At 49.7% G+C, this 25,182-nt stretch overlaps 1 protein-coding gene across 1 annotated transcript in view; it reads left to right on the forward strand.

Annotated features, from left to right (window-relative positions):
- plcl5 (phospholipase C like 5) overlaps positions 1-25,182 on the forward strand; it is a 96,701-nt gene that overhangs the window by 52,729 nt on the left and 18,790 nt on the right. The window contains 1 exon segment of the mRNA XM_067232742.1: positions 21,423-23,909. Coding sequence (XP_067088843.1) covers positions 21,423-23,909 — 2,487 coding nt within the window.

Genomic DNA, 25,182 nt, shown 5'->3' on the forward strand with positions numbered 1-25,182 from the left:
GAGGAAAAAGCAACTGTAGCAGGTTAAAGGGGGTGGGGTTCGACACCATCAAGCTTAATAACAGACTGGGACACACACAGTCCAATTTCAAGGCAGATGTATATTTAATCCGTCACATACAAAACAGTTTCTGGTCACGCTTCCTTCTTATATACAAATACTCAATCAATGAATCGCTGAACGAGACACAGCCTGTCTCGTTGCTGCAGGAAGTCCCTACATGGCTTGGGGGTGGATCCAATGGGCTGCCAGATGTCTTCCCTCAGTCACCCCTCACCTCTCCCTGCCGTCTGCCACACAACAAATCCCAGATGAGGGGAAAAAACTTTCGGCATTTCGCTCATTTCATCCGATCGACCTCACAATCAGTTTCCGTGAAGTAAAAAATATCCCGTGACTGACTCAGATGTGACCGTGACGGTTTGTTAGAAAACAAGTACCGTTACACCCCTAGTGTATACACTTTTTGATTACCCCCGCCGCCTGCGTTTGTGTGCTCCTGCTGGACACATACTCCTGCCGGAGGAGGCAGGAGTATGTGAATGGACTGTACAAGCAGGTTCTATGGCTGTGACAATGCAAGCCACTGCTGTGCCGCCCCTCTCTTGCATGCGTCTCAGGCTCTACAGAGAGGTTCTTGTGTGTGTTTGTGTGCGGGCCTTCCATCACACCAAAACAACCGTCATAATACTCGAGAGAGAGAGAGAGAGAGAGAGAGAGAGAGAGAGAGAGAGAGAGAGAGAGAGAGAGAGAGAGAGAGAGAGAGAGAGAGAGAGAGAGAGAGAGAGAGAGAGAGAGAGAGAGAGAGAGAGAGAGAGAGAGAGAGAGAGAGAGAGAGAGAGAGAGAGAGAGAGAGAGAGAGAGAGAGAGAGAGAGAGAGAGAGAGGAGAGAGAGAGAGAGAGAGAGGGAGAGAGAGAGGGAGAGAGAGGGAGAGAGAGGGAGAGAGAGGGAGAGGGAGAGAGAGAGAGAGAGAGAGAGAGAGAGAGAGAGGAGAGGGAGAGGGAGAGGGAGAGGGGAGAGGGAGAGGGAGAGGGAGAGGGAGAGGGAGAGGGAGAGGGAGAGGGAGAGGGAGAGGGAGAGGGAGAGGGAGAGGGAGAGGGAGAGGGAGAGGGAGAGGGAGAGGGAGAGGGAGAGGGAGAGGGAGCTAATGCCCAGAGAGAATGGAGAGGCTGTGTGTGCATCAGCAATAGCTACCACTCTGACACCACGGGGACTGAAGCTGCAAAAAAGCACCTGTAGTCCCGAGTCATGCATCACAGGGCACAGCTTATTGCCACCTCCAGTCCTTTTTGGATGTCTGAACTCGCTATAGTTTCATGGTTAGACCTACAGCGTGCCCATTGATCACCATAGAAAGTGAGAGCATTTTAGCACCAGGGAGCAGCGCTCTTGTGGCTGAGAGAGAGAGAGATTCCCGGCCGTGCCAAATGACGTTGTGTCCTTGGGCAAGACACTTCACCCTACTTGCCTTGGGGGGTATGTCCCTGTACTTACTGTAAGTCGCTCTGGATAAGAGCGTCTGCTAAATGACTAAATGTAAATGTAGGGAGAAAGTGAGAAGGAGAGAGAGAGACAGAGAGAAAGAGAGAACGAGAGAGAGAGCGCGCGCAGATGGAATCCATGAAGAGATCTGTGTATGTCTGCAGTATGTCTTAAGAGAGAGAGGGAGAGAGCGGGAGGGGGAATGGGTAGGAGAGACATTAGGTGGAAGGTGTACGCACGTCTTTTTGGAAGAAAAGGTTGTTGCATGTTTGAGCTGTGAAGAAAGAGCAGGAAGGCCTGAACGCTTCAAGGTTAAAGAAGGACGGACAGCAGCAGCGGATGTTTACACGGCAGAAGGAGGGCTGGTGAGAGGCTGGGGAGGAGGGGCTGGGTGCAGGACAGAGTTGTCCGAGGAGGGTTCGGTGGGGGTCAGCAGACCCTTAAGACTGATTACGCTTCAGTTGACAAGAGATAACTGTGGAGCAGTCGGATTCCAGGCTAGTTTATCAAACACTGATGCCAGCGTAGCGGAGGACAGACAGGTCGTCACATGCCGGACACACACTCACTCACACATACACCCGCACACATAAACCTGCACAAAGAAGAGAGGGGAGCATAGGGGAGGAAAGGAGAGAATAGGATAGAGGAGGAGAGGAGAGAAGAAGAGAGGGGAGGAGAGAAGAGGGGAGGGAAGGAGAGGAGAGAAGGCTACAGCACTCCTCCTTTCTCGCTGTGGTGCTGCAGTAAGGAGAAGAGAGAAGAGGAGAGGAGGATCACATTTCCCAGAGTAAACGCTGCAGAGGTGATATAGGACACGGTCTGTTATCAGTCCTGAACATCTCCAGCCCTGCAGATGGCTGCTAGCCCTAGACCCTAGTATTGATCTCCTCCTGACACGATTGGTGATTGTATTTCCTGATCTATGAGCATGTTTGTGTGCACCCGTACTCTGTGGTGCCTTCATGTCATTGCCGTCTGCTGTGCACATCCCTTAGTATGTGGCTGGTGAACATGCTGCGGGACGAGGAGTGTTTTCCAGAAGAGCTAGCTAAGTCCCCTTGAGTGTCTTGAGTCCATCCCAAGGTGCATCACCATGGGAGACCTCTGCCTAGCTACCTTGCCTCTGCCATGAACACCACCTACGGAAAGCCATTAAAATAAAATATCCCTTTAAAGGTCACGTTGTTAGTGATTTTATTCTTCATAGTGTTTCTCCCCTCTGCCCTCTCTGGGGATGCTTGTCTTTGTGAAGCGTGTGAAGGGTACGGAGGGGTGGGAGATAGGTGGAGGGAGGGTTGGGAGGTCGGTGGAGGGAGGGTTGGGAGGTAGGTAGAGGGAGGGTTGGGAGGTAGGTGGAGGTAGGGTTGGGAGGTAGTTGGAGGTAGGGTTGGGAGGTAGGTGGAGGGAGGGTTGGGACGTCGGTGGAGGTAGGGTTGGGAGGTAGGTGGAGGGAGGGTTGGGAGGTCGGTGGAGGGAGGGTTGGGAGGTAGGTGGAGGGAGGGTTGGGATGTCGGTGGAGGTAGGGTTGGGAGGTAGGTGGAGGGAGGGTTGGGAGGTAGGTGGAGGGAGGGTTGGGAGGTAGGTGGAGGGAGGGTTGGGAGGTAGGTGGAGGTTGGGCTGGGTGGTAGGTGGGAGGTAGGGGTTGGCAGCAAGGTGGTAGGTATACCTTGAGGAGTTTGCGAGTGATTTCCTTCACCTCAGCTAAAGCCTGTGGACAGGGCACTTATGCTATCACCATTCCCTGGGGAAGTGTTATGGGAACAACAGTCCCTGCCATTCTGTCCAGGTCATCATAAGTGTTCATATGTTTTTCATCTGAGGAACTGAGAGAGGGTGAGACTATTTAGTGTTGACCCAGCCCATGGATATCTGCACAGTGGAAGTACATATGGTATCCGATGTACAGTGTGGGTGGTGGAGGCAGCCAGTGGGTGGTGGAGGCAGCCAGTGGGTGGTGGAGGCAGCCAGGGGGTGGTGGAGGCAGCCAGTGGGTGGTGGAGGCAGCCAGGGGGTGGTGGAGGCAGCCAGGGGGTGGTGGAGGCAGCCAGGGGGTGGTGGAGGCAGCCAGTGGGTGGTGGAGGCAGCCAGTGGTTTAGTATAGGAGACATGGCCGTTCTTATCTTCCGATTTTAAAAAGTAAAACAGGAGCACCAGCTGAAGTTACTGTAAATCAGTTCTGCCGAGTCTGTGTCTTAGCGTGTGCGCGGGTGGGTGTTTTTCTTTGTGTGAGTGAGTGAGTGTGTGTGTGTGTTTGGGAAACATCTGGAAGGGCACGTTTTACGAGATTGTAACCCGCTGTCCTCCGGGTTGAGCAGCCTGGAGGCTAACGGTGCTACAGACGTGTTGTGAGGACACGCACTCGGACTCAAACTGAGCCTAGGGCAAAGGCGGCGTGTGTGTGTGTGTGTCGGGGCGTGTGGGCGGGGACCTACGCTAAATAGCGGATGTGTATTGATGTGGTGGCGAGTTGGCTTTGTTTAAATTCCCCCTCTGAAGGAAAGAGTGTAGCGAGCCAGCTCCACCCCTGCTCTGGCGGCTCCGCTCTGCTGACGCTGCACTCGGAACACCACCACCACCACACAGAACCCAGGCCCTCGACGCCCCCTCAAGAGCCCACAGAAAGACTCATGGGAGTCTGGCAACTTGATGCTCTCCACCCCCCCACCCCCCCTCCAACCTCCACTGCCAGGCGGACCTCCAGAAGTGGGAAGTGCAGCACCCACCAGGCTCCACACAATCCCAGCCCTGCTTAGTCCTCCTCGCAATCCATCCGTTCATTCGGAGGCACCCCCGGTATCGTGGCAACTGCTGCTGGACGCAGTGAGTCATTCTATTGTGCGAGCAGCCTCCGGTCTTCCTCCAGTCTTCCTCCGGTCTTCTTCCTCCGGTCTTCCTCCTCCGGTCTTCCTCCGGTCTTCCTCCTCCGGTCTTCCTCCTCCGGTCTTCCTCCGGTCTTCCTCCTCCGGTCTTCCTCCGGTCTTCTTCCTCCGGTCTTCTTCCTCCGATCTTCTTCCTCCGGTCTTCCTCCTCCGGTCTTCCTCCGGTCTTCCTCCTCCGGTCTTCCTCCGGTCTTCGTCCAGTCCACCTCCAGTCTTCCTCCAGTCCATCCCAGGGTTGATATCCGATCACAGTTTGATGGAAAACCCTCATAGCTACGTTTGACAGCCATCGTAGAATAGGAGAGGGAGTGAGAGAATGTGCTGCATTCTTTCTCTTCTCCCACCAACAAGAGTGTTTGTTATGGGCCGGTGTGGCATGCCATTTTATTCATATGTGGATGACAAGCTAAATACTCACTGTCCATTCTCTGGGCAGCTTCCAGTCTGTTTCCGGAAGGTGGGCGGAGTAGACCTGTCACCAACCTTGTTAGAGTGTGAATTAACAAATGAAAAGCGTTGTAGAGAGTTGCTAGGTTACCATATCCTCGCCATTTTCAATTAAGAAGAAGGGTCTGAATGCATGGAAATTAATGCTCTACATCGATGTTCACTGGGTATTCAGACAGTAAATCTTTTTCAAATACTTTTTTCTTTGATAAAAAGGCCATGTTTTAGGTAAATGAAAGGGGTTTCAAGCTACTTTGTGTCCCAGACAATCTAAAATGAAATATGTGTATTTGACACTCATTTTACTTTTTATCTACATTGAGTTTGACTATTCAGCAGTTTCACTGCTGTTTTATCAGAGCAAGCAGAGAACAGGAGTATAAAGTTACTGTTTTCTCATGGCTGTATGGACACTGATGAGTTTGCAAAAAGAATTGCTAGCTTAAAGCTGTTCAAGCAATATTCCTAATTGCATGAGCCGACTTGTTCCATCTGCTAAGCAAATCATAGTCTTCCCGAAGATTCCGTTTTGCGAATAAATATTGATCATTTTGGACTGGTTCAAACGCTTGTATCTATTGGTCGAAACTTGTGTGTGGGTGTATTCCAGATTGTGTCTGGGCTGTTGAAAATCTGCCACCTCTTTCATGGCACGATCCGTATGTACACGAGTACACAAGTGTTTTGTTGTTTCCAGGTGTTCCCTGAATATCTCTCTTCCAGTTTATCTTAACTACCGGTACTTTATTTTCAATTGATCAGCGTCAGTGGATCTTAATATCACAGGCCTGCTCAATCAATCCCTCTGTCTCCTAGCGGAAAAGAGGCCATCAATCTCTAGTACAGCTTAGTAGTCCTGGTGACCCAGGGGTCTTTTTCCTTTGTGCCAACACTAAAACACACCAGATTCGACGTGTCAACGAGTTTATCGCCACCACAGCATGATCTCTCAGATCTTTTTCACTGCGTGTTCAGTGAAATGTCTGCTAAATGAAATGAATAAATGTGTGTGTGACATGCAGCCTGTCATGCAGTGTGAACAACATTCACGGGGAGGCATTGCAGATGTATGCTCACCAGATGCTGCTGAGGCCGGGTGAACAACAACCTGGCATTATGGGATGGAGGTGAACCCTGTTTCAGTGTGTCCTGAAAGTGTCACCTACTACTACAAGTTGAACAACACTCTTAGAGTAATTGAGGGGGATTACGAACACTGTAAATTGTTCTGCTTGCCAAGATTTAAAATCTTAGTTCTGGAAATATAATATTTATTATCTTGTTTCAAAAATGATTTTCTAGTTTCTATCTTTTAATTTGTGGTATATTCTTAAGCCTACTTATTTCTAAACTGGAAGTTTAGAAATTATTTTAAGATATTTTGTCGAGTAAAATTATCTGTCCATGCAGCAAGATAATTTTACTAGTATTAAGTCATTTTCTCTTCAAATTTCGTGTTAATTTCTTGTATATTAGCAGACCATTTTTGGAGTGAAAGGCTTGAATTCTGCTTTGGGGTCCCTCCTCTCTGTGTCTCACCTTGAGAGGGTCCACGTTCCAGACAGTGAGTCCAGACATTTTCAGTCAGCTCAGACTGTGGGATGACCCCATGCTGTGGAGGAAAACTTGGTACACAAGACTGAAGAAGAGAGGTGCTCTGAGGATAGTGGGCCTGCATGTGTGTGTGTGTGAGAGAGGAATATCCCCAGTAACGATAGCATTAAATGCCTTTGATGTTTAGTGGTAGATATTCTTTTTGTACTTTTTGTATGTTCACAGCTTGTGGAGAACTGGGCATATTAACAATCTTCATCTCAAGTGTCAATTTGTCTGAGGAACAGTGTACATTTAGTTTATTTTTTTAAGTATGGCAACCATGCTATGTCACCTCAGGTATCTGGTGGATATGCGCCCCATTCGATTTTTCATTATCCTTTCTCTTCTGCTAATTTCCTGCCAACAGAATAAAAAGCAGAATTCAAATCAACTAAACTCTAAAAAGGTCAATTACTCCTATGCCATCAACTGAAAATTGACAACTATCTGGTTCCAACAAAATCCAGTAGAAATGTGATAGACACAGCCATTTAGCTCAGTCTGTGAAACTGGAGTAGAAACAATGTTATGACCCACTATGGTTGCCTAGCAGCCTACTGGATGCAGCATGAGAGCGGTATATTCTACCCACTTTGTGCCATACACACAGTGCATACATAGTTGTTTTGCTTCTGTTTACCTTGATGAAGGTGAGTCTGTCTCCTGCAGACCCCCAGTTTAACATAGTGTTTGCTCTCTGATGACAATCTTACAGGATTAGGGAGCTTGCTGCTTCTCTCTGTCTGCCTTGTGTTTGATCAGATTATCTGATCCGTGTCTGAATGTGTGCATGTGCGTGTGCGTGTGTGTGTGTGTGTCTGTCTGTGTGTGTGTGTTTCAGTATGCCATCCAGTCCTTCATGTGCCCTCCCTGCCCTGTCTCTGCACATTCCAAGAGCGAGAGACTGAGGGATACAAGCCTTTAATTACTCTTTCATTTTTGTTGTTGTCTGAAGATTTATCGTCCTTTTTAAATAGCGGTTTTGTAATGTTTTTATATCGCTCTCACCTTGCTGCAATGTCACTGCAATGTTAGCACCTCCTTCAGGATGGCACACCATGTGGACCAGTTGTTACAACTCTGCCCTTGTCCATAATTACTGTAGTAAATCAGCTAGCTGGATTGGCCGCAATGTGCTAAATCACATCAGCAACTCCATACGGGAAATGACAAAGAATCCTTCTGATCGTTCTGCCCAGTGATTAAAGAAACTTCCAGTAAATACGCCAGTGTGAAAAAAAAAAGATGTATAGCAGTCATATTTCCTCACAGTGAAGATAGGGCTGTCTGGAGAGATGCCTGATGATAAATAGGGAGGAAGGCTTGCTATGCTGTGAGGCAAGATGGGTGAGAACGGCAGAGAAGACCCAAAAGGACAGCAGTAGTGGAATGACTGAATCGGTGCTGAGCGCAATGCTCCTGGATAGAGAACACCTTTCATATTCCAGAGATAAATTGTCTCCAAGCACCGCATTACCCATAGTTCAAAACTGCATAGATTTTTGTAGTTGAAATAAAAAGGCCTAAACACTCCGCAGTATGTAAGCACACAAATCACGCTACGTGGCTTTTTTTCACCTTTAATTATCTTTGCGTCTAATAAAAATTTGCCTTGGTTGTTGTTGATCTATATTTCAAAGATAGCGTTTGGGGATTAGAGTGGTTCACTTCTGTGGTTAATTAAAAGCTTTGTGGCAGGGAGAAGGTTCTCTGTGGAGTGGGAGCTATCCCACGAGCCTCTAACAGCTGTTGTGCCCCTGCCCTGGGCTACTCTCGTCTCTGTTCCAACACCCACACACAGACGCTCGCTCGAAGCTGCAGCCACGCCAGGAATACCACCGGTGGTCTTGTTTGGTCCATCAAGTACTGTACATAACACTTGACACACAAACCCTCACACACATCCCAAATGCTCCCACAACTCCCTAGAGTTACACTGCTTATACACTGTATGGGGGGGCGCAACAGAATCCTTGACCCCCCCGCCGCCCCCGGTCTGTACATCTAGAGGACACACACAAACACAGGCACGGATTCTCCCAGACTCTGACACTCCACTCCAGGGTCATATACAGTGTGGGTGAGGTGTTCCTACCCCAGGCTGTGTCCAGACCACACCAGTCACAGAAGGCAGTCATACTAGGAGCAGAGGGACTAGTCCAGCCAGCTCGATCCATTAGCACCAGGGAGCTGCTCGGGCAGAGAGATGGAACTGCACCGCAGAGAGGTGTACATGTGCACCGCAGAAGAGGAACACAGTGAGCACAGAAAAGCACAGCTCAGTGCAACATAGCACAGTGCAGCGTAACATAACGCACTATAGCTCAGTACAACATTTACATTTAGTCATTTAGCAGACTTTCTTATCCAGAGCGACTTACAGTAAGTACAGGGACATTCCCCCGAGGCAAGTAGGGTGAAGTGCCTTGCCCAAGGACACAACGTCAGTTGGCATGACCGGGAATCGAACTGGCGCCCTTCGGATTACTAGCCCGATTCCCTAACCGCTCAGCCACCTGACTCCCAGCATAGCACAGTACAATATAGTAGCACATGACAGTAGAGCACAGTGCAACTGACACAGCACAGCTTATACCCCATCCATACACTCGACTGAATCGTGTTGTCACACTGTCTGTGTGGTGCACTGTAAGTGACATTCTCCTTATCGACAAGATCTCCTTGACGTTCACTGCGGGAGATTACAGTTAATTATTTCTCGGTTACCTTCATTAAAAAGACCAGCAATTACCCCAAGACCGTCCCCGATTTCATATGTCTCACGCTTCATTTGAGCTCACGTTAATTAAGCATTTGTTAAAAGTGTCTGCTGTCTGTAACTTCACACGCTGCAGAGTCTCCTGGTAGCAGGCCCAATCAGGAGACAGACCCACCTACAAAGAGAGGGAAAGAAAGAGGGAGAGAGAGAGAGAGACAGAAAGGAGTGACAGAGAGCGACAGAGAGAGAGTGTTGTTCCAGTGAGAGCCTTTGTGAAGCTGAAGAGCTGGGAGGAGAGCTTGGAAGATTCCAGACTCATCCTCCCCTCGCTCTCCATCCTGGTGGGACTGGCCCGTTCACATGATACACAGACCAGGCTGCTAACCGAGGAGAGGAGCTCTCTGGAGCAGAGCTGAAGTGTACTGAAGCTGTGATCCAGTCCGTAACACTCGTAGATATGGCAGACAAGAGGACTGTAGCCTTGGCTTCACGCTGAGCCAATAACAATTATGTCAAGGGTGTGAGATATGGTTGTCTGGCTTCAAAATGGAGATTTAGCTCGTGAGGAACATCTTGTTCTGGTTCTCTAACCCTGTAACGGTTCGCCTCCAAATTCACACACGACACGCACACTCACTCGGGAAGACACACCCTGCTGGCGAGGAGCGATGGTGTCGTGTGATAGTGGGGAGGGAGATGGCAGGCCCCAGGGATCAACAGTGGTCAATAATCATCTCTGAGTGTGATGAGGCTGCTGCCTCACAAACACTCCTTCTGCACTGGGGAGATAAGTGGAACCTCTTCTCCTTATCTTACATTTACATTTAGTCATTTAGCAGACGCTCTTATCCAGAGCGACTTACAGTAAGTACAGGGACATACCCCCGAGGCAAGTAGGGTGAAGTGCCTTGCCCAAGGACACAACGTCAGTTGGCATGACCGGGAATCGAACTGGCGACCTTCGGATTACTAGCCCGACTCCCTCACCGCTCAGCCACCTGACTCCCATCTCTTCTCCTCTCCTCTTCGTTTCCTACACGCACACGTGAGGAAGATTCTCTTGCCAAGCCCCAGCCCTCAGCCTCTTCCTGTAATCCCAGGCTGGTTGTCCTCGTTACTGACGAGAAGTTGTTGGTGAAAGGGAGTCAGGTGGTGTTGGAGGCCTGGGCTGCTGCAGCCTGTGCTCTTAGAGGTTGTTACAGCACTTCGTCAGTCTCAGAGGGATATCCTGACCTTGCTAGCAGGGCTGCCGGACACTCGAGGAGCACCATTTGCCCTCTGTGGGATCCCTCAGGGGGACGAAGAGGAGAGGCGGGGGGCAAAGCAAGGCTTTCCCCCCGCCTCTCCTCTTCTTGCCTCCATTCTCCTCTTCAGTCCTCTCCTCTTTCCTCTCCCCTTCTTTCCTTTCCTTTCCTCTCCCTCTCTCTCCTCCCCTTCTCTCCTCTCCTTGTCTCTTCTCTGCCCTTCTCTCCTTTCCCCTCCCCTTCTCTCCCATCCTCTCTCTCAGGGTAGAACCTACTCTCATTCCTGCTAGTCACTCTCGGAGCAGTCAGAGGGTCACCTTCACTAAGAGCTCTTCTGCAGAGTGGACACAGTGTACTGCCCCAGGTCTCCCCTTCACGCACACACACACACACACACACTCGCTCACCTTCAGTGCTCACTCAGCCATGTCCTACATGTGTCACGTGACATGTGTCTTCCACACAGGGACAGACGGATTACTGTCAGTCCTAACTCATATTAATATCAGCAACAGAATCAATGCGGTGTGTTTAACGCCAATACGAATGGCTCTGCTCTCCTTGTGAGGAAAGGACAGCTAACAGGGCCAGGTCATCTGACTGCTCCGAGACAGATCCCACTAGGCTATGGGAGTTCTGTTTAATGCCATGGCTGTTCCCTGCCTGCGAGTGATTCAACAACCAAGACCGAGATCTTATTAAAATTCCTCTCTCCTTCTACTAAGTCAGCCAGCCGTATCCCATACACATTTATGTCCAGTTTGAAAAGGATTAAGAAGATTTCATTGGAAATCACCTGCTGCACGGCCTCACAGATGCCCATGTATGGTCAAGGACATGTAGGGATGAGTTGAAGGAAGCGACGGGGAATTGATGGATTGATCTTGTGAGAGATCAAAAGTAGCAGAGTGCCGAGGGCCTCCGTTGTTATTTCTTCTGGAGTTGGAAAGATCTGAGAGCCCGCTGTTACCCAGAAGGAGCCCGGCGAGGAGCGGCGTAACGGGGGATATTTATAGAGCTGAGTGGGCTTCTCAGATGCGGGCGAGCAATGTGTCACAGGCAAAATGCATCATTTATCAAAGTCTGTTCAGAGACATATTTCAGTTTCCCCAAATAAAGAGCCCTGCTTAGACTTGGAGGAAGACGGCCTTTGCAGAACTGTCTGGCTCGAATAGTAATCTGCCTGCCCTTCCTCCCATGCGCACACACACTCTCCACTCCTACTCAGGTGGCTGTGCTGCCCTGAACGCCAGCCAATTACACCTCCTCCTTCCTCCTCTTCTCTGCCTCCATCTCTCTCTCTCCCTCCCCCCTCCTCCTCGCTGCCTGCATCTGTCCCTGGATCACAAAGAGAACATAAGAAACACACGGCGGTAGTGTATGTGTGTGGTACTTTGTGTTTGCGAGTATGTGTACAGGAATAGAATGATGAAGAAAAGAGCTGGTGTGTATGTGCACGGTTTAGAAGATTGAACAGTGTGGGTGCCCTGGTGTATTCATCCAGACTACAGTGACCTTGAAAAAGATGAGATTGTGGAGGAAGGGGGGTATCACTATCATGTGCCTCAATGTGAGTAGTTGTGTATATGTCAGTGTGTGTATGTGTGTGTGTGTGTGCTTTTGTGACTATGCTTGTGTGTGTGTGTGTGTGTGTGTGTGTGTGTGTGTGTGTGTGTGTGTGTGTGTGTGTGTGTGTGTGTGTGTGGAGCTTGGCACATCTGTCAGAGGACATTGCAGGTTGCTCCGTCCCCCTCTCCTCCCCCTCTATGGTGCTGGCAGGGGAGGAGAGGAGGTATGGAGGGAGAAGGAGAGGAGGTATGGAGGGAGGAGGAGAGGAGGTATGGAGGGAGAAGGAGAGGAGGTATGGAGGGAAAAGGAGAGAAGGTATGGAGGGAGGAGGTATGGAGGGAGAAGGAGAGGAGGTATGGAGGGAAAAGGAGAGAAGGTATGGAGGGAGGAGGAGAGGAGGTATGGAGGGAGAAGGAGAGGAGGTAGGTATGGAGGGAGGAGGTATGGAGGGAGAAGGAGAGGAGGTATGGAGGGAGGAGTTGAGGAGGTATGGAAGGATGAGGAGAGGAGGTATGGAGGGAGGAGGAGAGAAGGTATGGAGGGAGGAGGAGAGGAGGTATGGAGGGAGGAGGAGAGGATGAGAAAAGGAGGAGTTGAGGTGTACTGTACTTTACTGCAGCTGTAAAGCTCTCTGGTGACTGGAGCACCTATTTCCTCCATCAGCTGCAATGCAGACTGCAGTCAAGGTTACGACAGGCACTGATGGGCTAAAGTATTGAGGACGCCCAGACGAGGAAGGCAGGGAACAGTTCTCTCTCTGTCTCTCTTTGTCTCTCTGTATACATACACATGTAATGTACGTTACAAATAATATACAATATGTAAGATACTATTACTACAAGAGGTTTAAACTGCTTGGTATACTGTGAGCCTTTGTTTCTGTAATGCAAATGAAAGACAAAATCCAATGCTAGTTCCACTGTTTACATTTTATCACCTAAAACAATGCATGGTTTCACATCCAAAGTTACCTAATTAAACTCTGCGATTTCAGCTCCAAACTGTGGGAATTAAACATATCTAGCATTTTCATCACTCCTCTGTCTCTCTTTATCTCTCTAACTCTCTTAATCTCTAACTCTGTCATTATCTTTCTAACTCTGTCTTCCTCTCCCTCTCTCTCCCTCTCTGACTGGCACTCCCTGTCTCTCTGTCATTATCTCTCTGTCTCTCTATCCCCACCCTCCAGTGTATTTATCTCAACCCTAAAGTGTATTTATAACCCGAGAGGCTTCATATACTGCTGGAGCTGCAACTATAAATCGGACTCCTCACTGGATTAAGTTTCAGGTTCTGGGAGTAAAGGGCTAGCTTCCATTTGATCACACTGATAGAATCTGTCACCTTTCAGTTTTTCTTTCCCCCTCTCTCTGTCTCTCTCTCCCTCTCTCCCTCTCTCTGTCTCTCTTGCTCCACCTGCCCTCAGACTGTCATATCACATAGAGGTCTTATCGCCAAGGTGGATGCTAAATGCCACTGAGATACTTGGCAGGGATTGTCAGGATGACATTTTCTCTTAATCAGCTCTGCCTTTCTTCTCTGTCTGTCACTGCCATCTGTTAGTGACGAACATGTCGGTCTGTGGAGCACCTGCACGATGTATATTGCTTCAACTTGCAAGCCCTGCTGTCAGACACCAGTGACTACTAGATCCTATGTTAGGACCAGATCAGACAGGAAACACCACTTTGGAGCAACCTAATGGCTCCCACTGCGGCCTGGAGCCTTGCCTCTGACGGCAGCAGTAGATCAAGGAAAGCTGTCTGCTGAATAGGGAGAGGAAACAGATATGGGGGGATATAGACGTGCGTGGAAGTCCTGTCAAGACTGCGTATGAAGCCAGGAGAATTCCTGCTTCGCTCGCTTAGTCCGCCCAGGCAGTTGGCCTATTGTGGGAGGGGGGGGGGGGGGGGGGGGGGAAACAGCTGCCTGTGTCAGATGATATTCAGGCGGTTATAGATCATTTCTCCTGAGGTTGCAGCGTACAGCACCACTAGTTATGCGTTGATTGTTTTTCAGTAACAATTTCTTCTCTCTGTAGCATCGGTGGTTGGTAGCACAGCAGACAATGCAGGGAAAGAGTTTCTGGAGGGAGAGAAATAAAGTAACCCAGGTGTTGATGTAGTAGTAGCAGCCAGGGCTCGTAATTAACGGCGTCCCGTCGTGCCGGCCTGCCAGGGACGATGAAAAAGATGTCTGAGACAGTTCAACACAGACTTTGGGACGATAGACCATAACAATATCAAATGCACACACCAGTGGTTCAACACGTTTAAACACAAGGCGGGTGAAGCATATCATCACATTTAGCTCTAGCTTAAAATTCCATAAACTATGAACAATCTATTCACATTAGAAGCGCTGCTATGTGTTATGCGCTGCTGCACGGTGCGCGGTTGCGCTTCGCCAAACAGTGGCCGTCCATCATAAGTAAATTAGCTAGCTACCAGCTAACATAAGAATTCACATTTTGGGACAGGTCAAGTTCAGTTTGGGTTTGCACTTCGGGACGGTACTGTGACAGTGAGTTGTTGTGAGTTGCGAGCCCTGGTAGCAGCTATCACCTCCCCACCAGAAGTCCTCTACTGGGCAAACAGCAACCACGCTGCTCTATCCAGGTCCAAACATGTATTCCCTTCAGAGTGGAAATGGGAACCGCTAATGCTATTAGATTAAACATCAATTGATGTGGAAACAATGTCCAGTGATGAGCAATACCTTTAGTAGAACAGATATCCATTAGTAGATAGGATTAAACGATTGTTCTGGAGCTTCCAGGAACCGCCCTCAGGCTATCCCTAAGTGATCAGCACACTGCAGACAAGCTGGGTGGTGTTTGTGTGTTCCAGTCTGTTCAGAAGGTGTTCCTGTCATCAAATGGAGCGACTTTATAGTGAACAGGGGCTGATAAACTGACCTTTAAAACAGGTCCCCACGGCACAGATCACAGCTTTACAACAGAAGGGAAAACAGACTTCTGAGAAGGCAAACTCTCAACCACATGCAGTAGTCTTCCTTCCTCTCTAACCCTCTCTGACTGATTTCCACGGAGAATTAGACATTGTGAAAATGAGTTGAGGCTGTATGCAAGGCGTTTTGGAAATAAGCCAACTCTAAGATGAGATACTACAAGGAGAGAGCTGGCTGGTCAGGAGACGAGAGAGCTTAAACATCTGAAAGAGAGAACGGGGGGCTAACACGAGGCTAGTTAGACACCATCATCCAGGGGATGGTGAGGCGGAACCTCATCACCGCAATCAAGGACAGCCGAACATGACGAGTCCTGACCCACACAATCAGATACGTCTCAACTTCCTAAGAGCATCCAGTAACACGCTACACCCCCCCCCCACCCCCCACCCCCCCCCACACACACACACGTCATATCTGAGATGGGATGTGCAAGAAATAATTGGCCCCTTTGGAGATGCATGGGGAAGGACAGTAAGAAGGATAACAGGGGACTGGAGCAGATGAAGGAGGGTGCCGCAGGGGAAGGGATCTGGAGGTCCTCTCAGGAATCCACCCTACCAGTGGGCAGCTGAGGATTTATCACCACTTAGTCCTGCTCCAATGGGCTCCCAGTGCCAATGAGCTACTACATGTATTGAATGTTTTCATGACGCGCAGTAAAAAGAAACAGGCCTTTTTATAAAGGGGATTGTATTGTAACTGACAAATTTAGTACAGCCTATAATTCTCTGCTCTTTCATGTTGCTCGATAGCATTGACCGCTACCTCTCTGTGGTCCCGTAATTAGTGGGTTGTTTGGTGCACTTTGGCTTGTTGAATGTTCTCAGGGGAGGATCATCTCATTAATAGAGAATGGAAAGACTGTTAACAACAGATTGGGTTTTACTTTTAAAGTAGGTGATTGCCAGGGCGCAATCTGTCTGAATACCTTGTAAGCTTATTGTAGCATGCACAGGCAAACACACACACACACACACACACACAGAGTGTGGTTCAGAGTGTGAGTGAAATGCACAATGTGAGAGTTTAAACATCCCTCATGTGAAAAATGTGCGAAACAAGTGAAAGCAATGTTGTTCTCCAGTGTGAGAAGGTTTCTCTCACTTTCTCACAGTTTATAAAACAATCTTTCTGTCTCTCTCTAATTTTCAGTTCTCACCCTATCTGTCTGTCTGTCTGTCTTTCTCTTTTTCATTCTCTTGCTGTCCTTCTCCCTCTTTCTGTCTTTCCTCCTTCTCTATTCCTCATTCTTTGTAGTGTTGAAGCCTGGTTGAACACGGACGTAATGTCAGTTTCAAACCCATTGACTCTGAATTCAGACTTGCCTGAAGAGTTGACTTGAGTTGAACACAGAGTGAGGGTAGGTAAGGTACCACGGGTCCTTTCATGGTTGTGTCTAGTCTGACTTTCTGAAACCATCACTGGGCTGAGAAATCCTCTCCAAGGCTGCATGTCTCCAGCCTTTGCTTACGTATATACTGTGCCTGTCTGTCTGCTTGTAGATCTGTGTGCCTGACTTCCTGTCTGTCTGCCCTCTAGTTCTGACTTCCTGTTTGTCTGTCTTCCCGTCTGTCTGTCTGTCTGCCTTCCTGTTTGTCTGCCTAGGGTTTGGTCTATCTGCCTGCTCGCATCTAGCGAGCAGGCAGATAGACCAAATCTAGCAGCTAGATTGTCTTTGTCTGTGTGCTGGGCTGTGTAGCATAGCCGAGACATGATGTCTCTGTGTCTGTGTGGGTTTTCATGCTCTGATCCCCTCCCCTGCTTCCCAACATGAGTCACTATGGGAGAGAGGACGTCATCCAGCTCCGTTCTGCTGTTCACCCTGTTCTTTCCCGTTCCCCCGTGGCTCTGGGGGTTATTCATAGAACCTTGAAGTTCCAGTGAACATTCTACTAGTTCTCGATTGACTGAAGCCGCGCTCGAGTTTAGCAAAGGTGTTCTATTCAGACACATAGTGGTGAATGCACCGGTAGGATAGAGACCCTTAGAAAGAGACAATGGAGGCTGATCAATTCTGTCGGATCAATAAAAAGGGGTTAAGCGTAGCGTTTCGAAAGTTTTCAAACGTGTCTACGTTGCATGTGTAGGAGTGGTTTTTGTTCATGGAAGTGAACATTATGTGGTTGTTTTCATCTCACTACGTGTTCTGGTAGGAGGGGTCAGGCAGACGGGGAGCCCTGGGCTCCTTAAGGGATCTGGCAAACAAGACACACACACACCCGCACGCATGTAGACACACACACACACACAGTGAAGAGAGATGCCGGGTGAGGATCCAGCCCTGAGAGTCCTGCATTCCTGGGTGGGCTATCCACAGAAGGGGGGATAGCTGGAAGGCAGGAACACAAATGAGCAATATATGAAAGAAAATGTTGACATATTGAGAGAATCCAGAGTGTTGTTGCTGTATGTACCTCAAACCCGTCTGACTGGTCCTGAAGTTGGAAGGAAGGAAGACAGGTTCCATAATATTCAGTTTGCCACATCCATACGATGTTGAGGCTTGAGACGTTTGCGAACAAGTACATCCAGGCAGTCTCAGGGCAGTGGAACATTGATCGTTCTTCGCCCAGCCTCTGCGGAGCCCAGTGTGAGGAGTGTGTCCAAGTGTGTGTCTGGCGGGTGGCAGGGTTGATGTGAGGAGAGCTGGCTAGCGTGACTTGCTGCTGCCCTTCACAGGAAGTGGGGCTGTCTCGCGGCCTGCCTGTCCCCATCAGCATCACTCCTGCATCAGGCCCAGCCTAGCCCCCCTCTGACCCCGCCGGGGGCGCCCAGCGGCTCCACACGCCCGACCAAAATACCCCGGTCACCCCAGCAACAGCAGCAACAGGCGAGCCAAAGGCCCTGCAGCTGACCACCAGGACAGATGGAGACAGGCTGTTGGACAAACGGACGTTCCTGCCAGGAAAACGGTCGGAGGGTGTGAGAAAATTGAGAGAGGGCACGGGGCGGGTGGAGAGGGGGAGCGAGGAGGAGAGAGGGATGTGGGTGTGCGAGAGAGTTGGAAAACCGAAAGGGTAAAATGGAGAATTTGCTTCAGAGCCTGTGAGGTTTGAAAAGAAGAATGAAAAGGCTGAGCGATGACTGTGTTTGATTTTGGTTTTCTGTCGTGACCTTCTTGCCTCCTCTTGCAGTTTCCGCGGGATTGATTTGATTGAAGCACTGAACGATAACACCTATAAGGTCACCGTTCCTACCCAGTTCTCTAGATCCATTAAATCCATGTAGGTTCAAAGAAGGCGGAATAGCTGCATGCGTATCGGTATCTGTCGTCTTTGGGTTTGATCGAGAGGAAGAGAATCTGAAAAGAGACAGCTTGCTGTCCTGCTGTGGGCTCCGGCTAATTGCAACAACATGGCAGGGTCTGCTAATGAAACAAGATTGGCCACTAACCCTTTGACCTTCTCTGGTGTCAGCATTTCCTCAAAGCCTGGAAACAATCAAGCTTGTCCAGTGGCCCTCCCGGTCCTGCCTTCCATCCACCCCCCACGGCATGGTCTGATTGTCTGCTCCACGCCCCTCAGAGTCGCCCCACACATGCCCACACCACTAACTCCTGACTCTTCCCCCCTGTCTTCTCCTCGCTCTAGTGCGATTCAGGAAGAGAGAGGGAAGGGGTAGGCGATTCTCTTTTTAGTCCAGGATCGAAATAGTCCAGAGTATGTGACCAGCATCTGAGTGGGCGAGCGGTATTCTCTCGTGTGAGGCAGGAAGGGGGAAGGACTCGGGGGAAGAACTAGGCCTACACATTGAAGTATGAGGTTGAAACGGGATCTCATAATTATGGCCCGCGCCATTATCGATGTGGGCGCCGAGGGGTTCGGTTAGGGGCGTGCGGAGAGAGGGAGCTGGCCCAGCTGGGCTGACAGACACTGCCTTCCTGGAGTGGTTTGACTGCCCAGACGATTTCTGGCACAGGCCCTCACATCGACAGAATGCCAATTCTAAGTATATTATGGAGAGATTGAGGGGGGAAAAATGCTGGACACCAGGATTGGTCAGTACCCTCATGGTCTCCATGGTACTGTCTCCATGGTACTGTCTCCATGGTACTGTCTCCATGGTACTGTCTTCATGGTACTGTCTCCATGGTACTGTCTCCATGGTACTGTCTTCATGGTACTGTCTCCATGGTACTGTCTCCATGGTACTGTCTCCATGGTACTGTCTTCATGGTACTGTCTTCATGGTACTATCTCCATGGTACTGTCTCCATGGTACTGTCTTCATGGTACTGTCTCCATGGTACTGTCTCCATGGTACTGTGTTCATGGTACTGTCTCCATGGTACTGTCTCCATGGTACTGTCTTCATGGTACTGTCTCCATGGTACTGTCTCCATGGTACTGTGTTCATGGTACTGTGTTCATGGTACTGTCTCCATGGTACTGTCTTCATGGTACTGTCTCCATGGTACTGTCTCCATGGTACTGTCTTCATGGTACTGTCTCCATGGTACTGTCTCCATGGTACTGTCTTCATGGTACTGTCTCCATGGTACTGTCTCCATGGTACTGTCTCCATGGTACTGTCTCCATGGTACTGTCTTCATGGTGTTCTATAGTGAAGCACAGGCCTGTTCTTGTGGTCACTCCAAACTGTTTCATTTACTTTCATTTTTCAGGGTGGTCTTAGGACTTCTGGGCCATAAATCCACAAAAAAAATACACTGACTATATGGGTGACTATTTGTTATCCTCCTGGATATCATAGTTAAACATTTTGAGTGTTGAAAATGCATTTCATTTGATGTGTCTCAAATACGCATCAAAAAGGATCTGTGAATCATCTGTGATTTGATGTGTGTTCATCTTTTGTAGGGATTTGGAATCTTTGCACCAAATATGAGCATGCTCGTATCTCATGTGTACGAAAACGAGATGGAGGTCATCAAACAAGGGCAGAGCAAGAGAGCGATGATTGTGTCATTTCACAGGCTTTGTGTCAAGCGTTGCTCATTAATCGTGATGTTGCGTCGGGAATCGTCTGCTTCTGCCTGTCAGGTGGAAGATGGATGGCCTTGAGGTGTTTCTCTGTGACTGTGGCTGAACCACGCTCTGGGTGGATCCATCAGGCCTGTACAGGCAGCTGCTGTCCTCGGGGGGAGACATACCCTCTCTTCCCCTAGCTTAGGAACCTCTGACATACCCTCCCTCCCTCTCTCCCTCCTTATCTCCCTCTATCCTTCCCCAAGAGCAGACGTATTGGTCGAATCAAATCGAAATAATTTACAATCAGGATATTCAAAGTTTTTAATTGAGAGAGACTCGTGAGAGACTTTCCAGCTTTATGAAATGAGAAATATTGGACACAGAACAAAAGACGTTGAGTCCCTTGACTTCAGTTTCCGCAAGATTATTTGGGGAGAGGTGAAAATGCCCGATTCATCCATCACAGTTTTACAGATTAATGCCTGGGATCATGTGTCTGTGGTACTCTGTTCTGACTCTGTCTTTGAATCAGCAGGCAGGAGTCTGTTCTATGTGTAGTGTCATCGTCTGCAGAAATATGTAAGCTATAAAGTCAATAAATCTGATTTGCAGTTTAAGGGGATACGTTTTAAGGCCTTTAGCAGTGAGAAAAGAAACTGTTCAGGCTCAAGCCAAACCGCAATGGTATTCGCTGTTTCATGCCCTATCATTACACTGAGCACTGCTCTTCTAAAAGGAAACAGACTTCATATGGCAAGCATTATATTACCATTTGTCTCGAGGGGAGAGCGACAATGTTACTTCTCCTTCTCAAGGAGTTTTGCAATCTAAACTGGGATTTGAATAATTACATTGGGAGAGACACATTTTAAATACACATCTGATTATCGCAAAGGCTGATGCCTTTGCGTGAGTTGCTCCAACAGAGTCATTTTGTCAACCAAGCAGTGAAATGTCAGAGTGTGGCGCGTCCACAGCAGGAGAGGCTGGCTCGGGGGGTGAGGTTGAGGAAGGGAGGGCTATTATAAAGATGCCTGGTGCTTGGCTGATAACTGAGCATTTGATGACAGGCAGTTAATGCAGTCTTTCAGAGCAGTGGGGTTCCGCACTGCCCAGAGGGAGGTAAATCACCGGGATCTTTCTTTACCTGTCAGCACAGGGACAGTCTGTGTTTAGATTTAGGGTCCGCTGTGTACACATGAATCTCGTTCTGAAATCTGCTCGTGATGAAAGGAGTGCTCTGCTCTTTCTCCCATTGTTCTTCACTCTCCAGCTTATGTAATGGCAGTCTCCATGTTGCCCATCAATCAGTGAGATGTGTATGTAGCAGAGGTGGTTTGGAACCAAGTCAAGATGAGACTCGTAAGCTCCAATGTCACCTTCAGACCACAATGTCCTTTTGGTCATCGGATTTGGCTTTTGTGTCCTCAGCGTGCAGGAAGATAACATATTTGTGTTCTCTCCCTCCCTCCCTCCCTCCCTCCCTCCCTCCCTCCCTCCCTCCCTCCCTCCCTCCCTCCCTCCCTCCCTCCCTCCCTCCCTCCCTCCCTCCCTCTCCCTCTCTGTTATTTTCCCCAGGATGTCTCCAAGCAGAGGCAGGTGAGGAAGAAGACAGTGTCCTTTAGCTCCATGCCCAACGACCGGAAGATCAGCAGCACGGCCGCCTGCATGGCCTTCATGATGGAGGGCTGCGAGATGAAGAAGGTGCGCTCCAACTCCCGCATGTACAACCGCTACTTCCTGCTGGACCCGGACATGCACTGGCTCCGCTGGGAGCCCTCCAAGAAGGACTCGGAGAAGGCCAAGCTGGAGATCAAAAGCATCAAGGAGGTTCGCCTGGGGAAGAAGACCCCCGTCCTGCGCAGCAACGGCTTGTCCGACCAGTTCCCCGAGGAGTGCGCCTTCTCCATCATCTATGGGGACAACTACGAGTCTCTGGACCTTGTAGGCAGCACAGCAGACGTGGTCAGTACCTGGGTGATGGGCCTGAGGTACCTGGTCTCCTATGGAAGACACACAGTGGACATGGTGGAGCCCAGCCAGCCCAGCCTGCGTACCTCCTGGATCGGCTCCGTGTTTGAGCTGGCCGACATGGACAAGGAAGGCCACATCGACCTCTTCAGGGCCACGCAGATCATCAAAGGGCTCAACCCGGGGATGAAGGAATCCAGGATCGAGCTCAAATTCAAGGAGCTGCAGAAGGCCAAAGACCAATACGGGGAGGACATCAACGTGGACACCTTTGTGGAGGCTTACTGCGAGCTGTGCACCCGGCCCGAGATCTTCTTCCTGCTGGTGCAGTTCTCCAGCAACAAGGAGTACCTGGACAGTAAGGACCTGATGCTGTTCGTGGAGGTGGAGCAGGGCGTGGAGGCGGGGACGGAGGACATGTGCAGGGACATCGTCCTGAAGTACGAGCCCTCCGCCGAGGGCAGGGAGCGGGGCTACCTCTCCATCGACGGCTTCACCCACTACCTCCTCTCCTCCGAGTGCCACATCTTCGACCCCCAGCACAAGCGGGTGTGCCAGGACATGAACCAGCCCCTTTCGCACTACTACATCAACTCGTCGCACAACGCCTCCCTGCTGGAGGACCACTTCTGGGGCTCGTCTGACATCAGCAGCTACATCCGAGCGCTGAGAATGGGCTGCCGCAGTCTGGAGGTCATCGTGTGGGACGGGCCAGATGCCGAGCCCGTGGTGTATGTGGGCAGCTCTGTGGCCTCTCAGCTAGCCCTCTCCAAGGTCCTGGACATTATTAACCAGTATGCCTTTGACAGCTCCGAGTACCCTCTGATCCTCTGCCTGGTGATTCACTGCTGCATCCCACAGCAGAGAGTCATGGCCCAGCACATGAAAAAGATCCTGGGTGACAAGCTCTACACGGAGCCGCCCAACGCAGAGGAGCACTACCTGCCTTCCCCAGAGAACCTCAAGGGCAAAATCCTCGTGAAGGGCAAGCGTCTCCCCTCCAACTGCCCTGACTCTGAGGGAGAGGTGACCGACGAGGAGGAGGGCCTGGAGATGTCCAGGAGGGTGGGGGCAGATGAGAAGGACCAGTATAATGGACTAGGCATCAAGAGGCTGAGGCTGTGTAAGGAGCTGTCCGACCTGGTCTCCCTCTGTACGTCAGTGCAGTTCAGGGATTTTGAAATCTCCAAGAGGGACCAGAAATACTGGGAGATGTGCTCCTTCAACGAGGTGGACGCCAACAGGTTTGCCAATGAGTTCCCCGAGGATTTTGTGTGTTACAACAAGCGTTTTCTCTCAAGAGTTTATCCCACACCCATGCGTATCGACGCCAGTAATATGAACCCGCAGGACTTCTGGAAATGTGGATGCCAGATAGTGGCCATGAATTACCAGACCCCAGGCTTGATGATGGACCTCAACCTGGGCTGGTTCAGACAGAATGGAAACTGTGGCTATGTGCTCCGCCCATCCATCATGAGAGAGGAGGTGTCCTACTTTAGTGCCAACGCCAGGGACTCCCTACCCGGGGTGTCAGCCCAGCTCCTCCACATTAAAGTGATCAGTGGACAGAACCTGCCAAAGCCAAGGGGTTCTGCTGCCAAGGGGGATGTGGTGGAGCCCTACATCTACGTGGAGATCCACGGGATCCCGGCCGACTGCGCCGAGCAGAGGACCAAGACCGTGTCTCAGAACGGGGACAACCCCGTCTTCGACGAGAGCTTCGAGTTCCAGATCAACCTGCCCGAGTTGGCCGCCCTCCGCTTCGTAGTGCTCGACGACGACTATATAGGCGACGAGTTCATCGGGCAGTACACCATCCCCTTCGAGTGTCTTCAGCCCGGCTACAGGCACGTTCCCCTGCAGTCTCTGACCGGAGAGTTCCTCCCCAACACCACCCTGTTTGTCCACGTGGCCATCACCAACCGGCGTGGCGGGGGCAAGGCTCACAAACGGGGCCTGTCGGTGAGGAAGAGCAGAAAGACCAGGGAGTACACCTCCAGCAAGACCACCGGGATCAAGGTGGTGGACGAGCTGTTCCGAGCCTCCACACAGCCCCTGAGAGAGGCCACTGACCTCCGCGAGAACGTGCAGGTAAGAGCGTGCCCCCCCGCCATCTTTTGATTTGCACCGTTTTGTCAACGAAGCAAAGACTTGCATATGCAATCGGTATTCCCATGGTGCTTGTCTGTAGACTGATTTATTAGCTGCCTGTGGCTCTTTTGGGTGAATGAAGATAAAGCAATGCAGAGCTTTCAACGTGGATACAAAGAGACACCAATTAAAAGTAAGAAAAAAAGCAACGGAATATGAGGACATGGGAACAAAAATATGAAAGTGTGACTGGCTAAGTTCTCTTGCTGCCATAGATAGAGCCAACATGTCGCTAATTGTGTTGTATTTACATGTTGCAGTTAGATGGAGAAGCAATTAAGCGACCACGTGGGTAAACCAGTGCAATTAAGAGGTTCATGAATAGCAGGGACATTAAGGAGCGAGGGTGAGTGCCAGGAGAGGGGGGGGGGGGGGGGTGCAGGGGGGGACAGAGTGCTGTGTTGCTAGGTGCTCCAAACAACTGTGTAAAACTCCAAACTAATCAGAGCCAGCCATTACTGTTTTGTGACAGTTACTTTACACTGGCTGTTTCTCCTGAGAGAGAGGCCGTTCCATTCCAACGACTGCATCGCTTGTCGTTTGCCGTTGCCATTGCGATTGAGGGATACGATGTTGACTGTCCTGCCGTCTGCGTAATGGAGATTGAAAGCAAGCATTTTCATGCCCCATATACTTTGTATATCATCAGCTGTCTGGTTTAAACTGGCAGACCCTTGTTCTATGGCTGATAGATTTAAGAACCAGATCTATTCTGAGGGTACACTTTTATTAGGACTCTGACGTGAACCTTAGCTGTTGACATAGCTTTGTATCTCTTGTAGTCTATGGGCTTTTTAGCTCAATCAACAACGCATGGTTTACCTCAGCTATGAGCCGGCTTCCTCCGTACACTCCCAGTCACCACTGAGGGGGAGTCATTCAAGGGTGAAAACTTACAGTAGAGCATCACATCCATCATCTTATTTTGTTCTCTATTTTCTGTCTTTGTCTCTATTCTTTTTCCTGTCCTTACACAAGCTTCCTTCATTCATTTATTTGCCACACTCTGTCTTAACTGCTGTGATTTATAGTTTCATTTAAGGGTTTTAAACTAGTCAAGCTCTTATCACGCTATGTCTGAAACTGGCAGGAGTGTCTTTTGCCAGGAGAAGGAATCTGGATATATTTAAATCCCTTTTTAGGCTATCTCTCTCAGTAGCTGCATCAACACAATAGCTCATATTTCTAAGAGAAAATTTTCTTTAATGAGTAG

The sequence above is a fragment of the Osmerus mordax genome, chromosome 3 (genome assembly GCF_038355195.1).
Source record: "Osmerus mordax isolate fOsmMor3 chromosome 3, fOsmMor3.pri, whole genome shotgun sequence".
NCBI classification, from domain to species: Eukaryota; Metazoa; Chordata; class Actinopteri; order Osmeriformes; family Osmeridae; genus Osmerus; species Osmerus mordax.